General features: G+C 34.9%; 2 protein-coding genes across 2 annotated transcripts; both read right to left on the bottom strand.

Moving 5' to 3' along the window:
* Window positions 1–1,939: 1,939 nt before the first annotated feature.
* Window positions 1,940–6,470, bottom strand: LOC146909635 (phosphatidylinositol 4-phosphate 5-kinase 5-like). The gene is made up of 8 exons (XM_085725193.1): window positions 4,590–6,470; window positions 4,318–4,485; window positions 3,860–4,025; window positions 3,662–3,778; window positions 3,273–3,466; window positions 2,816–2,946; window positions 2,659–2,722; window positions 1,940–2,538 (listed from the first exon to the last, which is right to left on the bottom strand). The coding sequence occupies exons 1-8, from the start codon at window positions 5,846–5,848 to the stop codon at window positions 2,250–2,252; spliced, it is 2,388 nt and encodes a 795-aa protein (XP_085581319.1). The 5' UTR covers window positions 5,849–6,470; the 3' UTR covers window positions 1,940–2,249.
* An 838-nt stretch (window positions 6,471–7,308) lies between these two features.
* Window positions 7,309–8,687, bottom strand: LOC146909634 (uncharacterized). Its single transcript, XM_085727590.1, has 4 exons — window positions 8,547–8,687; window positions 8,322–8,442; window positions 8,120–8,192; window positions 7,309–7,716 (listed from the first exon to the last, which is right to left on the bottom strand). Exons 1-4 carry the CDS (start codon window positions 8,575–8,577, stop codon window positions 7,468–7,470), a joined length of 474 nt encoding a protein of 157 aa, XP_085583716.1. The 5' UTR covers window positions 8,578–8,687; the 3' UTR covers window positions 7,309–7,467.
* Window positions 8,688–12,928: the final 4,241 nt, after the last annotated feature.

The raw sequence follows: 12,928 nt of genomic DNA, 5'->3' as shown, positions 1-12,928 counted from the left end.
TAAAAGGTCCGTTTAGGTCCCTTAACTTTATTTAGAGTAACAGTTTGGTCCCTTATGTTAATTTAATTCAAAAAAACGTTAAATTTTGATCTCTTAACTTATTTAATTAGTATTAGTTTGGTCCCTTAACTTATTTAATTAGTATTAGTTTAGTCCTTAAACATAACGCTTTTTTGAATTAAATTAACAGAAAGGACCAAAACGATATTTCAAATAAAGCTAAGGGACCTAAACGGATCTTTTATTACTTATTAGATAAAACCGATACTTGAAATCAAGTTAATGGAACAAATGAACATTTAAGCCTTCCTTTTATTATCTTTTTAGCTTTAGCCAATGTCCATTAGAAAGATCATTTTACTCCTTCATTAACAAACGGCCCTAAGTTAGTAGCAAAAATCAATTGTCTCTTTCGCTTTGAGTGCATCTTTCTCAATCTATCTATTTGCGCTTAAAGTTAGAATAGCTTTCCGACTTCGGTTTTATACAAGCAGCACCGCAAGCACTTTATCTACCCATTTTGTTATTTATTGCTTTTTTTTCTTTATGCATAGAGAAATTCTTAGATATTTTTTCCTCTAAAATAAAGTTATTAGATTTTTTTTTTTGTGGAACAGACCAAGAGATACTCTTAGATGGTCACACAACAAATGCTTTTTTTTAGGGACACACCACAAATGCTGAAATGCATATTAATTTTTTTTATTATTGTTTTTTGAAAGCATAATACTTGCTTGAATTATCAGGTGAATTTATGATTCCTCTACCATCTTTTCATCACAATACTAGATTTTATTCCACCTCAACTACTTGGATTGAATTCAAAGATACACCATCCGGTCACAAATATAAGCAAAAATTCACTTTTTAGGTTTATTCAATAAATGATGTATTTGGACTATTAAATAGTCCAAATACATCATTTATTGAATGAACCTAAAAAGTGAATATTTTTGCTTATATTTGTGACCGGAGGGTGTATATAAAACATTAAATTATGGAAAATGCTGGATTCAGCGACAAGTTGCTTCACGGGAATTTCACGAAATGATGTGGCACCTATTAATTGGTCATTTAACGCCAATATCCCATGTTTTCCGCCAAAATCAAATAGTCAAATTATTAGCGGTTAAGGCATTACAACGCTCGTGATGATTTCTGGATGAAATCAGTGGCTTCATATAACACTTCTCATGTATTATATGCATTAAATAACAATATTTTTTTCCTCAAACCAAAATTAACTAACTAAACTAAACTAAAGGATGGCGTGGCTGTGACCTTAACCTAACAAAAACAAAATTTAACTATTTCATTTTGGACTTTTGGTACACTAACCACGTGTGTGCTTGTAGTTTCTTCTGTGGAAAAAATCTGTTTTTCTTTTCTTTAAAAAAAAAAAAAAAAAAGTGGCTTTTCCAGTATCCGAAAGCCACCTTTCCTTTGTTCACTTGGAATGGGACAAACAGCTGACATGATGATACCAAACCCTCCCCATTTTTGAAAAACTCAGTGGTGTGTGTGGTGCCCCAATTTTGGCTTTTACTGTAGTGTCCTCAAACACAACGGCTTCAGTTCCAGCATTTCATCTTACTTGAAAGATATCGTAGTATTATCGTGTGCTAGCCACAAGGGTTCTTATCATCATCTGAACTCTGACCCTGAAACTTACGTACCTTATTATATTACGTTACGTTGCAAATATAAGACATTAGATTAGACATTGAATGAAATCCATCTCATTGGATCTTGATTGTTAACTGATCAATGACAAGTTTATGTAACGTTATTATAAACAATTCCAAGCATCACACACAACTGGCAAAAAATAATTGTTCTGTTATTGTAATTTGAAGATAAATTTAATTATATTTCATATATATATAAAAAAAAAATGACAAAAACTATTTGATGAGATAACTAATGGCATCAAGGAGAGTGAAAAAGTAAACATGTACATTGACCCAATTTCATTCACCTATATATACATCCCAATCCCAATCTGATACAAAATATTGGAATATAATTCCCCTTTCACCCTCTCCATATCTTATAAAAGAAAATAACAATCCTAGATACAGTATTATATATATTCTAGCCAATGTGTACAAGATGCATATACATATAGTACCTCCTGCTTTCAGAGTTTCCTCACAATATGTTCATATAAATAATGTACTATACAAAAAAAAAAAAATGAAAATTATGAAGTATGATAACATAAACTTGAGGAATAGCAAAAGCATGTTCTAGCTTTCAAAAGTCTCTTCAGTGAAAATTCTAAATATAAAATCGCGAAAGCGCCTCGAGTATTGTCTAGGATCAACTGCTGATATCGAGGTAGGGTCATATTGAATGGATTTGTAGGCATGCTCAAGCTTCTTGCTGATATCATAGTCTTGAAGTATGTCTATGATGCCAAAAGTAAGTTGAACATCATAGAACTCTTCAATTGGTTCTCCGACTAGTTGCGTTTCAATATCGCCTCTTCTGACTGTCCTTTCAGCTTTTGCTGGAATATTCACACCTAAGATTGTACTGCATATACCAAAATAGACAAATATTGTATTGAGCTTTCTTGTTCTCAACCAATTGTTGAAAAAATCAACAATTAATGTTACATATATTACAACATACACCTAGAACAAGACAACTCACCTAGAAGGATCAGAAGGAATGTGTTCTGTGTCTTCTATTGACGTTTCTTCATTCTCTGAATCACCTGAAGGTTAAAAAGTAGAAAGTTCTTACCGAGTTACCAAAATACAGACGCGTGCACGCATACACATACACACATGTAGGATAGAAAAGTTACCGGTAGGAGATTGAGGTGCTATGGGAAGAACATCTCCATCTTGTGATATATTTTTGAAATGAATGCCAAGTAGCAAACTATAGTCCATAATTCCCTCTTGTTCTAGAAGCTCACAATCCTTATCAACTTGTCTGGAGAACAAATATATGCTTTACATGCTTAGTATCATTACACATGCATGAAACAAAAATTACAAAACATGTTTGGATTTGCAATTGTTTAACTTGTCCAATTATTTGACTCATCTAAATTAAGATGTTGCATTTCAGAGGAAAAAGTACATACCTATAAATTTTCTTTGGAAAATCAAGAGAGTAAATTTTAACATCAATTGTTATTATACTATAACAGTGAACTTTTTTTTCTAATGTGCAACCGATTAGTTTAGAGGAGCGAATTTCAACTTTCAATTTTCAAATGCAAAACTATAAATTGATGTATCAAAAACTTATATCACCTGCAAAACTCTTCAAACCAAGATTTCTGAAGTAGAAATATAAAATTAAGGTCAAGATCTTTAAGAATAGTGGTTTCACTAATCTCTATCTCAAGCTTATCAGACGTGCGGCCAAGTGAAGAACCCTTCAAATCATAGCGTCTATGCGTGATATACTCAGAACAAAAGAGGTTTCCCATTATGATAAATCTAACCTGAAAAACAAACGTGTCATGAAGCTTATTATACTAAACTATAGAATATTGCATAGAAATTTTTATTTTCCTATTAGTATAAACACTAGTTAATGTCAAAAACTAACAAATTTCTAACAACTTAATTAAAAAATAATGAGGTATCGACATTTAATTCATTTTTATGTTACACAGAGACTATGATAGAAAATGTACCTTCTTTTGGATAGGTCCATTTAACTTTACACAATGCAGGCCATAATATTTTGTTAATAGAGTATTTTGATGCTCTCTAAAATGGTTGTAATAGGCTGGAAGCATTTTTATTAGGACCTGCAACAGAAATCCAGAACAACTAAGTCAGGAAAATAAATGTGAAATTTTAGATGTGGCGATGTAAGTTTTGAAACTCACTTTCACTTCAGCTTTTCTCATTGTCTTTATCATGTATCGGTCATCGTTGGTTAAGTAAAAGAAGCTTCCACTTTTTCCAGGCGAGGAAAGTTCACGAAGAGCATCATTTCCACATATGGAAAGCATGTAATCAGCTGGATCCACCTTGAATAGCTTCCTGAGTGTCCTGATGACAGAGTTTGATTTATAAGCAAAGGAAAATGCTACATAGGGAATGTTTGGAAGAGTTTAGTTATGACATATTAGACCAATATACTTATCATATGAAATAAGAACCTTGTAGTATTTGGGAAAGTTAACATGTTTATAAGTTGCTTTTAACTTATTCCAATAACACCTTGTGAAAAGAGCTTATAACTTCTTTGAAAACTCTTTAATTATTTACCAAATTTCTTCTTTGATCATAAACTTATAACTTGCACAAAGCAAACATCAGATAAAGTACTAGTGAGACTGACCTAAAAACTACAGGGCAATAGTCCTTCCACTTAAAGTCACATGATGGATGTGGTGGAGTATATTTAGATCCTTCAGGTGGAAATCTTGTCCACACTTTCTCCTTTGGGTCAAAAGCTGATGGTTTAAGATCAAGAGATGCTGTAGGAGCAGGTCTTGCAACTGAGTGCCTATAAAGTCCAACAAATTTTTAAATCATCAGTATTACAAACATTAAAACCAAAGATACCAAGGTTTATGAAAATTCCAAAAATCCAAAATAAAAAAACATTACCTAATTCCCAGCTGCAAATTAAGCATGAGCTCAAAATTTTTGTGCCCTTTGCATATAGTCTCACCCTGCCTCTTTGATTTCTTTGGTGCTTTCAAAGGCTGGAGTTGATTCAAAGCATCATCATCAGCATCATCGATACGTGAACTAATTGAATCATCATCATAATCACTCCCTAAAGTAGGAGGAGTTCTATTACCACCACTACTAGCATCACCCTCTCCTCGTCCTCCATGGCTACTCCCACCGCCATCCCACAAATTCATTCTATCACTTGGTTTCTCCCCTCCAACACTTGCCCTTCCGTCGACCGACATTCTCCGAGGTTTACCACTTTCCCCTCCTCTAGTAGACCTCCAAACAGCAAGTCTCTTTTGTGATGGCAAAACCGAAACCTTCTCACTAGGACAAACTGAATAGCCACTCAATTCACTATACAAATCTTGAGGATCCCAATTCATATAACTCTCATTAGATGATTCATCAAATGGATAAAATTTTCCATTTTCATCTTTATTATTATCCTCATCATCCTTACTAAAGTTCCCAACATAATAACTTCCATCTTGCCATCTAAAAGTTCCATTTCCTTTTGGCAAACCATCTTCCCAAATACCTTCAAAGCTATTCCCATTAGGCCAGAAAAATGACCCTTTACCCCAAATTATCCCATTCTTCCATTCACCGATATAATGACTCATATCTCTCCATTCATACCTCCCTTTTCCATCTTGCACCCCTCTCCTCCAATCACCTTCATACCAATCCCCATTAACATAACTCTTATATCCATGACCATGTTTTAAATTCATCACCCATTGTCCCTTATATGTCTCACCATTAATACCTGTGTATGTTCCTACACCATCCATGAAACCAGTCTTGAATTCGCCTTCATATGTAGCGCCTGAAGGCCAACTGAATCTACCTTTTCCCTTTGTTTTTCCTTTGAACCATTGTCCAACGTACATGCACCCATCCGTCCATAGATATTTTCCTTCTCCATGTGGAAAATTTTCTGCCCATTGTCCTGTATAGTAATCACCATTGGAAAGAACCTTCTCTTCGGTGTATAGTTCAAATACCTGGTTTCCATTTTCATCGTTATCATCGTGGTGGTGGCTGCCTTCTTCATCGTCTGCATTTGTAATTGCTAATGTTCCAAGCCCAAATATACTATTGGCACGTTTTTTAGCTACCGCACTTGTTCTTCTCACCGTGGCTTCCCATGCCTTAAAAACACCGCCATCTTTACCAATCATTGTGTGTGTTTTTCTTCCAATGCTTTTCAGTTATTTTGGATACCCTTCTCCATTAACATGGATACCCCAAATGAAGATATTAATTCAAATAATTTCATGCATATATTGTTAACAAACAAAACAAAAATGATAAACTTGAATCTCAAGAAACAAACAATGTTATGTAACTAACATGCATGCAGAGAAGGAATATGCCAAAAGTTTCAAAACCAGATTTCATGTTGTGGTGATTCTTGTTTTGTTTTCTCATGTTTCCTTCCAAAAAGTTCGGGGACATGTTGATGTTGTTACATGAGATGCACAAATTATGTCAAAATTTTGACAGCTGTCAGTTATTAATTAAGTTGAAGATGTTGTCCTTAATTTGGTGTATACCATATTAGTTGGTTATAATAATTCATGAAGATATGTGTCTTTTTATGATAAATTTTTAAATTGAATTAACCTTGAAAATTTTATGGCCCTATGGGTCAGAAGTGTAGTTTTTGTTAGTTTGAATTGTTTTTTGTGATTGGAATAGAGGGTTGTGTTTTATCTCCTACAACCTCTAAGAACCAAGAGAAATGGAGCTAAGTGATGAAATCAAGGTGCTGGTATACTATTCTTGGACTATTTAACAAAAATTCTATTTTGTGTTTGTTTAATGTGTGTAATCACCATCAAATCATTGGTAGTTAATTTAATTTATAGATTAGTGGAAAGAATAACTATATATCGATCGCAATGGTTTGGTGCTGATTTTTATTTATGTATCATTTCATATTAGGGGTAAGTGCCAGGAGGGTTCTTATGCGGATATTCTTGCAAAGTTTGGCTCAAGATATGATGAACCTCATGTTAGGGTTCATGAACCTTTATCTAGTTTGTTAAAAACCTTGTTAGACGGTGCTTTAGGAGTGTCCTTTTAAATGACATAGTTTCTTTCTGACTTTCGCATTTTTCTCTTTTCTCATCTAACTAAAGATTATTATAGGTAGGTGCAATTTTAGCATGGAAAATGCTACTTCTCTAGAAAAATAGCATCAAGAATTTTTCAAGACACAGTTGGCAAATTTTAATTGGATGATTTATTTGTCCACTTCCTATTTTTCAGCCACACCTCCTTGAATTGTGGCAAATAGTGCATTGTGATTGGCTACTCTTTATTCTTGAAGAATTCTTGATGTTATTTTTCTAAAGATATAGCATTGCTCTTTTAGCATATCTTGTGATTCAAACTACGATTTATATAAATCTTTTACGCTCAATAATTTATTTGGCTTATCAAAAAAGAAAGATTTTTCTAATAAAAACAGGTTACAACATGTGTGAGCGGAAGGTCGAACCTTCTATGTCAACTGCCTTAGATGTAACAATAAAATTAATCATGAAGTATAAGTGATTGATAACTTTCTTAAAGTAGTTTTGAACATCAGTAATTAACTTTGTCAAAAAAATGTAGCAAGTTATGCATATAGAGATGTCTATAATGGTATGATCACATTCACATATGACTCTTTTTTTTAAAGATTTCATTCACATGTATATATGCATCAATGTTAATAATGATTTACACTTGTAAAAGTGCAAAGTATAAAGGCTACAACCACATTGCAGCTAGGTTGGTCACAATTAATATATCATATCTTATTAAGAGCAGCAAGAATTAAAACTGTGACTGAAGTGATCCCTGGAATGAAAAATTCATTTGGAATTGCTTGAGGCCCCACTCTTTGCTTAACAAACAGAGCAGTCACAGGAACACCGAAGATGTATAAGAGTGCTTCCTTTGCTCCCACGCCAGTGAATCCTGATTCCTTTATCATCTCTTTCATAATCTCCTGGAATTCTACTTTTGTCAATTCCTTGTTTTTTCCTTTATGGTGTTCCTACAATACATTAAAAAAAAAAAAAAAAATCAACCATTGATTGCACACACACCATGTTACATAAGAGAAATTTAAGTTTTTTAGGCCTAAGGTGACTGTCTTATTAGAATCCTCCTTGAAGTTCTCTTCAGTTAAAAAATACTCAAACAATGAAATGATATTTTTGTATTATTCCATTTCGCCTCGTTTAGTTGTATATAGCCAAGTTTACAAAAAATAGCATGCAAACCCGAGATTGTGGTCGCGAATTCAATGTTTTCTATGTCATTCCGACCACAATTGTTACAACATCACTAGTATTTGAAATCAAAGATTGCAATGTGACCATAATTACAATTTTAAACATAGAAAACTATTCATTGTCCAAAATATAAGATAATGAGATAAGCATATGTGCACATACATTGTATGCCTTCTCAAGTTCCTCCGCTTTGGGGAGTTTGAACTGAGTGTATCCAAACTTTTTATTAAGCTCCCTGCCATAGAATGATGAAAAGTTGTAACTGAGAAAAAGTTTCCTAGGTGATAAATAAATAAAATCATTGAACTTTATCTATGTTAAATAATTTGTTAAATAAGTTTTTAATATGAAAAATGATTAGTACTCGACTATCTCGCCTACTCCTCGGTAGAATTCTGGGAAGTCCCTTGAAGCATTTTTTATATCTTTTTCATAGAATTTATCTATAATTGGTCCAAGTTCCTTGGCCTTCTTTTCATCAGTTCCTGCATCAATTTTTCATTAAAATAAACAAAATATTAACATGCTATTAGTATAATCATAACTGTGTATAATTTTTAATGAAAAACTTGAGAGTTAGATATAGAACCTGGTGTTAATTTCTTCAAAGATTGGCCCATCTTTTTGTTTGGCTTTGACTTAAAAAGAGATGAAACTCGTTACAATGAGGTAGATATATGGCAACTGAGAAACAAAAATTAGAAGACCTTTATAAAGAATAAAAGGTGAATAAAACTTGTTTCCTTGGGTAGAGAACATTGGATATCTTAGGTAACAAGCAAATTTATTACAAAAGAAATGAATCTTAATTATTCATTCAAATATTGTTCTTGACTTCTTGTTCTCATCATCACCAATTACTTCTTGTGTCTACATTATTATGTTCGTTACAATTCCAACACATACAAAATAGGGAAAATTACACTCACCTCCCTTGAGGTATTCCTAAATGACATTGACACCCCCTCTAGTTTTAAACTAAACAATGACCTCCCTTAATTGTTATTGAAATAAACAAAGACCTCCCTTTGTATTTCACACTGTTAGTCTCCCGTCAAATAACTTTTCCAATTTCATCTACACACTGTCACTCTCATTCTCCCTTTTCCATACTTGTTCCACTGTTGCAAATCCATTCATGAAAATCCTTATTTATTAATTTTGTTACGTCTGCAGCAACTTAACCTGATTTTTTCCCGCTCATTTGCTTTATTAGGTTTGCAATTATTTACCCTAACAAATTCCATCTAAAAAAATGCATTGCACACCAATTTCATTTCTATCTGCTTGCATTTTTTTTGAAGAAAATATTTTCTACCATATTAATGATCTTACGGGTTAAAGATTATTTATTGGTCTCTATTATAGTCGAGAAAACCCATGCGACGCACGGGTCGAAAGTCTAGTTTAATTTGGTTTTGATAAGTATTTGATTTTGATAGTTGTATTTAATTTGGTGGCTGATAAGTATTGTCCTTTATTTGGTTTACAACTGATCAATTTTTCGTAGAATATGAAGAGAGACATTGATCTTTCTCAGCCCAAAAAAAAATACGAATTTATTCCACTTTCCAAACTCCACGTCTAGGGAACTACAAGCTACATGAAAAGCAAGAAAAACCCAATTTCAAAATTACATCAGTGTTAAGGGAGATATGCAGGATAATTGGACACAACTTTCAAATCATTGGCCAACAAATGTTGTTTTTTTGAAGAGACTAAGATAAAGAATTGGTTTTGTGAAAGAATTCATGGTTTTTGGGAGAGATCCGGATAGGAAATTGTATGAAAAGATTCAAGGGATTTTAGTTTAGTTATGGAAAAGGAATCGAACTGATATTGAATTGGATTGGAGGGTTGATATTTTGAGGTTAGAAAGGGAAGAGATTGCTAGAGGAGATTGAACTAAAGGGTTGTCAGAGAAATCATAATGCAAAGAACGTTTGAAGAGTGAAATTGGAGAGGTTAACAGAGACAAACACTGTTAAATGAAAAGGGAGGTTAATGTTTAATTAAAAACTAAAGGGGGTGTTAGTGTCAAGAATACTTCAGAGGAGGTAAATGTAATTTGTCCAACAAAATACTATAAATCAAGAAATTCGAAGATTTTGTCGAATTTCTCCTGTTTTATCTAACAACAAGTAGTTCAACTATCACTTAAAAAGAAGAGTTCAGTTTTCGATCATACCCCTTAGTAGAGGGCCACCCAAGAGGAGGAAGACATGTAACGTGGGAGTGGCTCCTAGGCTAATTATCAAAATAATAATAATAATAAAATAACAAAGGTGAAATATGTTCAATAATTCGGTTTAGATTCATTATCAATATTTTTTATTGGAATTAGTGGATATGTTTTTTTTTTCTTTTCGAAAAGAGAATATTTCATTCATTGATAGTTAAAAAGCTAGTGATTACCCTATGTGTAGAAAACTATCCACTATTGAAGTAAAGTACAAAATTGTTGCAAAATCCTACAATTACATAACTTAAGCACATGATTTGCTCCTGACTTATGCATCTAACATTTCATGGTAACATAGTTTAGCTAATGATGAAATACCCACATAAGGGGTAGCAATAACCCAACACAGTACAACAACCTAAACATAAAAATGAAATAAAAGAACAACAACAACACCACTGAACACAAAAGAGAGGTCACACCACAACTAAGTGAAAGTCTTAGAATTAAGCCTTGGACTATTATCTAACTATGAATCTGCACAACCAAGCTTAGATTCCACACATCTTCTTCCAAAAACTAGCAACCTGCAAATTGATATTAGGCAAGAAACCCAGCTCACATACAAATAGCAACTGTTGTGAAAGTGACTCAAAATTGGAGTTTGGAGGCCAAAATTGATGTTTGCTGAAAGTACAAATCGGTGGCCGATTTTGGCTGCCTTTTGGGAGGCTTTCTGTTCGGGAAAAATCGGTGGCCGATTTGGAAAATCGGTGGCCGATTTCGCGTGCTGTTATTTTTCAGAAACGTATTTTTGGGCCAGATTTGTTACAATTTTATGGGAGTTTCTTTTACTATAAATATAGGCCTTGTATCAGACTATTTTGAGAGAGAGAGGGGGGGCTGAAACAAGGGTTTAGAAATCAAACTAGGGTTTGTATAGAGTTTGTCTCTTGGCAACAAACTAGGGTTTGAAGGTTGATTCACCTTGGGAAACACTATTAGGATTGAGTCTCTTGGTTACGGGAAGAGGCTGGGATTTGGGTAGAATTAGGCGGGAGACTTATTCTTGTAACCCATTGAAATCTCTTTTGTAACGTTACTCATCATATAGTGGAACGGAGGGCTGCTCTCTCCCCCAGACTAGGTCAATTTGGACCGAACTGGGTAAACAGATTCTTTTGTGTTCTCTCTGCTTTTCTCTCGCTGTTTTTCTACTTTTGCTTGTTTAATTGCAATTCACTTTGATATTGGTTGCTTAATTATCCCTTGCTCCACACATCAAGTTTGTTATTGGTGTGTTTTCTCATCGAATCCGCAACAATTGGCGCCCACCGTGGGGCAAAGGTCAAAGGATAATCAAGTACCATGGGTTCGAAGTGGGATATTGAGAAGTTTACCGGAGATAACGATTTTGGGTTATGGAAGGTAAAGATGGAAGCGGTGTTAATACAGCAAAAGTGTGAGAAAGCTTTGAAGGGTGAAGGTTCGTTACCGGTCACCATGACACGAGCGGAGAAGACCGAGATGGTGGACAAGGCCAGGAGTGCCATTGTCTTGTGCCTCGGAGATAAAGTTTTGAGAGAATTAGCAAAAGAACCAACCGCGGCATCGATGTGGGCAAAGTTGGAATCTTTGTATATGACAAAGTCTTTGGCTCATCGGCAATTCCTAAAGCAACAACTCTACTCATTCAAGATGGTGGAGTCAAAGGCCATCATGGAGCAACTTACGGAGTTCAACAAAATCCTTGATGACTTGGAGAATATTGAGGTGAATCTTGAGGATGAAGATAAAGCTATACTCTTGTTGTGTGCTCTACCTAGATCTTTTGAATCGTTTAAAGATACCATGCTCTATGGAAAAGAAGGCACTGTTACCTTGGAAGAAGTTCAAGCGGCTTTGAGAACCAAGGAGTTGACTAAGTCGAAGGACTTGAGAGTTGATGAAAACGGGGAAGGCCTAAGTGTTTCAAGAGGGAATGGTGGAGGTAGAGGTAACCGGGGAAAGAGTAGTAACAAGACAAAGTTTAAATGCTTTAAGTGTAACAAGATGGGTCACTTCAAGAAGGATTGTCCGGAGATTGGTAATTCCGTACAAATTGTCTCTGAGGGTTATGAGGATGCAGGTGCTTTGATGGTGTGCTGTTTAGAGGATGAAGGTGATGTTTCTCACCTTGGGGGTGATGCCTGGTAGAGCGGTGATCGTCTGGAGAGACGTTAAACACTCAACATCAGCCTGGAGAGGCGGTGGTAAGAATACTCATGATCTACCGGTTGAGGTGGAGGTTCAAGGTTGAAGACATAGTGGGATGTACTCATTTGCTAGTTGAGAGGTTGGAAGCTCAGCTTTAGGTGGAGTTGAACAGACCGGGAGTGGTACGACTATGGAGGACCTTGGGTGCTATGCTCTAGTGGTGAGCAAGGGTTTTCTTCATGAAGACGGAAGGCATTCCGGAGGTTGAAGAATGTATAGCACGGCTTGTGGAATTACCCTAAAAGTCCAAGGGTGATTGGATGCAAGGTGATCTTCAAGGAAGCGGGAGATGTCTCGTATTGAAGAGGTATGGTGTAGTCTTGTAGAACTACCTGAAATTCCTAGTGTAGTTTGGATACAAGGATCTTCGAGAAGGCGGAAGACATTCCGATGGCTGAAGAGGTTAAGGTGTGTACTTGTGGAACTACCTAAAATTCCTTGAGTAGTTTGGACACAAGGATCTTCAAAGGGGCGGAAGGCATTCTGATGATTGAAGAGATTAAGGTGTAAACTTGTGGAGCTACTTGGTGTAG

This window comes from Medicago sativa, chromosome 7 (genome assembly GCF_051527215.1).
Source record: "Medicago sativa cultivar Bolivia chromosome 7, Bolivia_mono, whole genome shotgun sequence".
NCBI lineage: Eukaryota > Viridiplantae > Streptophyta > Magnoliopsida > Fabales > Fabaceae > Medicago > Medicago sativa.
This window is presented reverse-complemented; position numbering and strand designations above follow the sequence as displayed.

What these genes read in the sequence shown, in the direction of transcription:
- LOC146909634 (XM_085727590.1), bottom strand. Translation starts at nt 8,577, where the DNA reads ATGGGCCAATCTTTGAAGAAATTAACACCAG. An exon ending in TTTGAAGAAATTAACACCAG is followed by an intron (nt 8,443 to 8,546) that starts GTTCTATATCTA and finishes AAATTGATGCAG; the next exon opens with GAACTGATGAAAAGAAGGCC. An exon ending in AACTTGAGAAGGCATACAAT is followed by an intron (nt 7,717 to 8,119) that starts GTATGTGCACAT and finishes AATGTATTGTAG; the next exon opens with GAACACCATAAAGGAAAAAA.
- LOC146909635 (XM_085725193.1), bottom strand. Translation starts at nt 5,848, where the DNA reads ATGATTGGTAAAGATGGCGGTGTTTTTAAGGCATGGGAAGCCACGGTG. An exon ending in AATTTGCAGCTGGGAATTAG is followed by an intron (nt 4,486 to 4,589) that starts GTAATGTTTTTT and finishes TGGACTTTATAG; the next exon opens with GCACTCAGTTGCAAGACCTG. An exon ending in TGGTTTGAAGAGTTTTGCAG is followed by an intron (nt 2,947 to 3,272) that starts GTGATATAAGTT and finishes TTTGTTCTCCAG; the next exon opens with ACAAGTTGATAAGGATTGTG.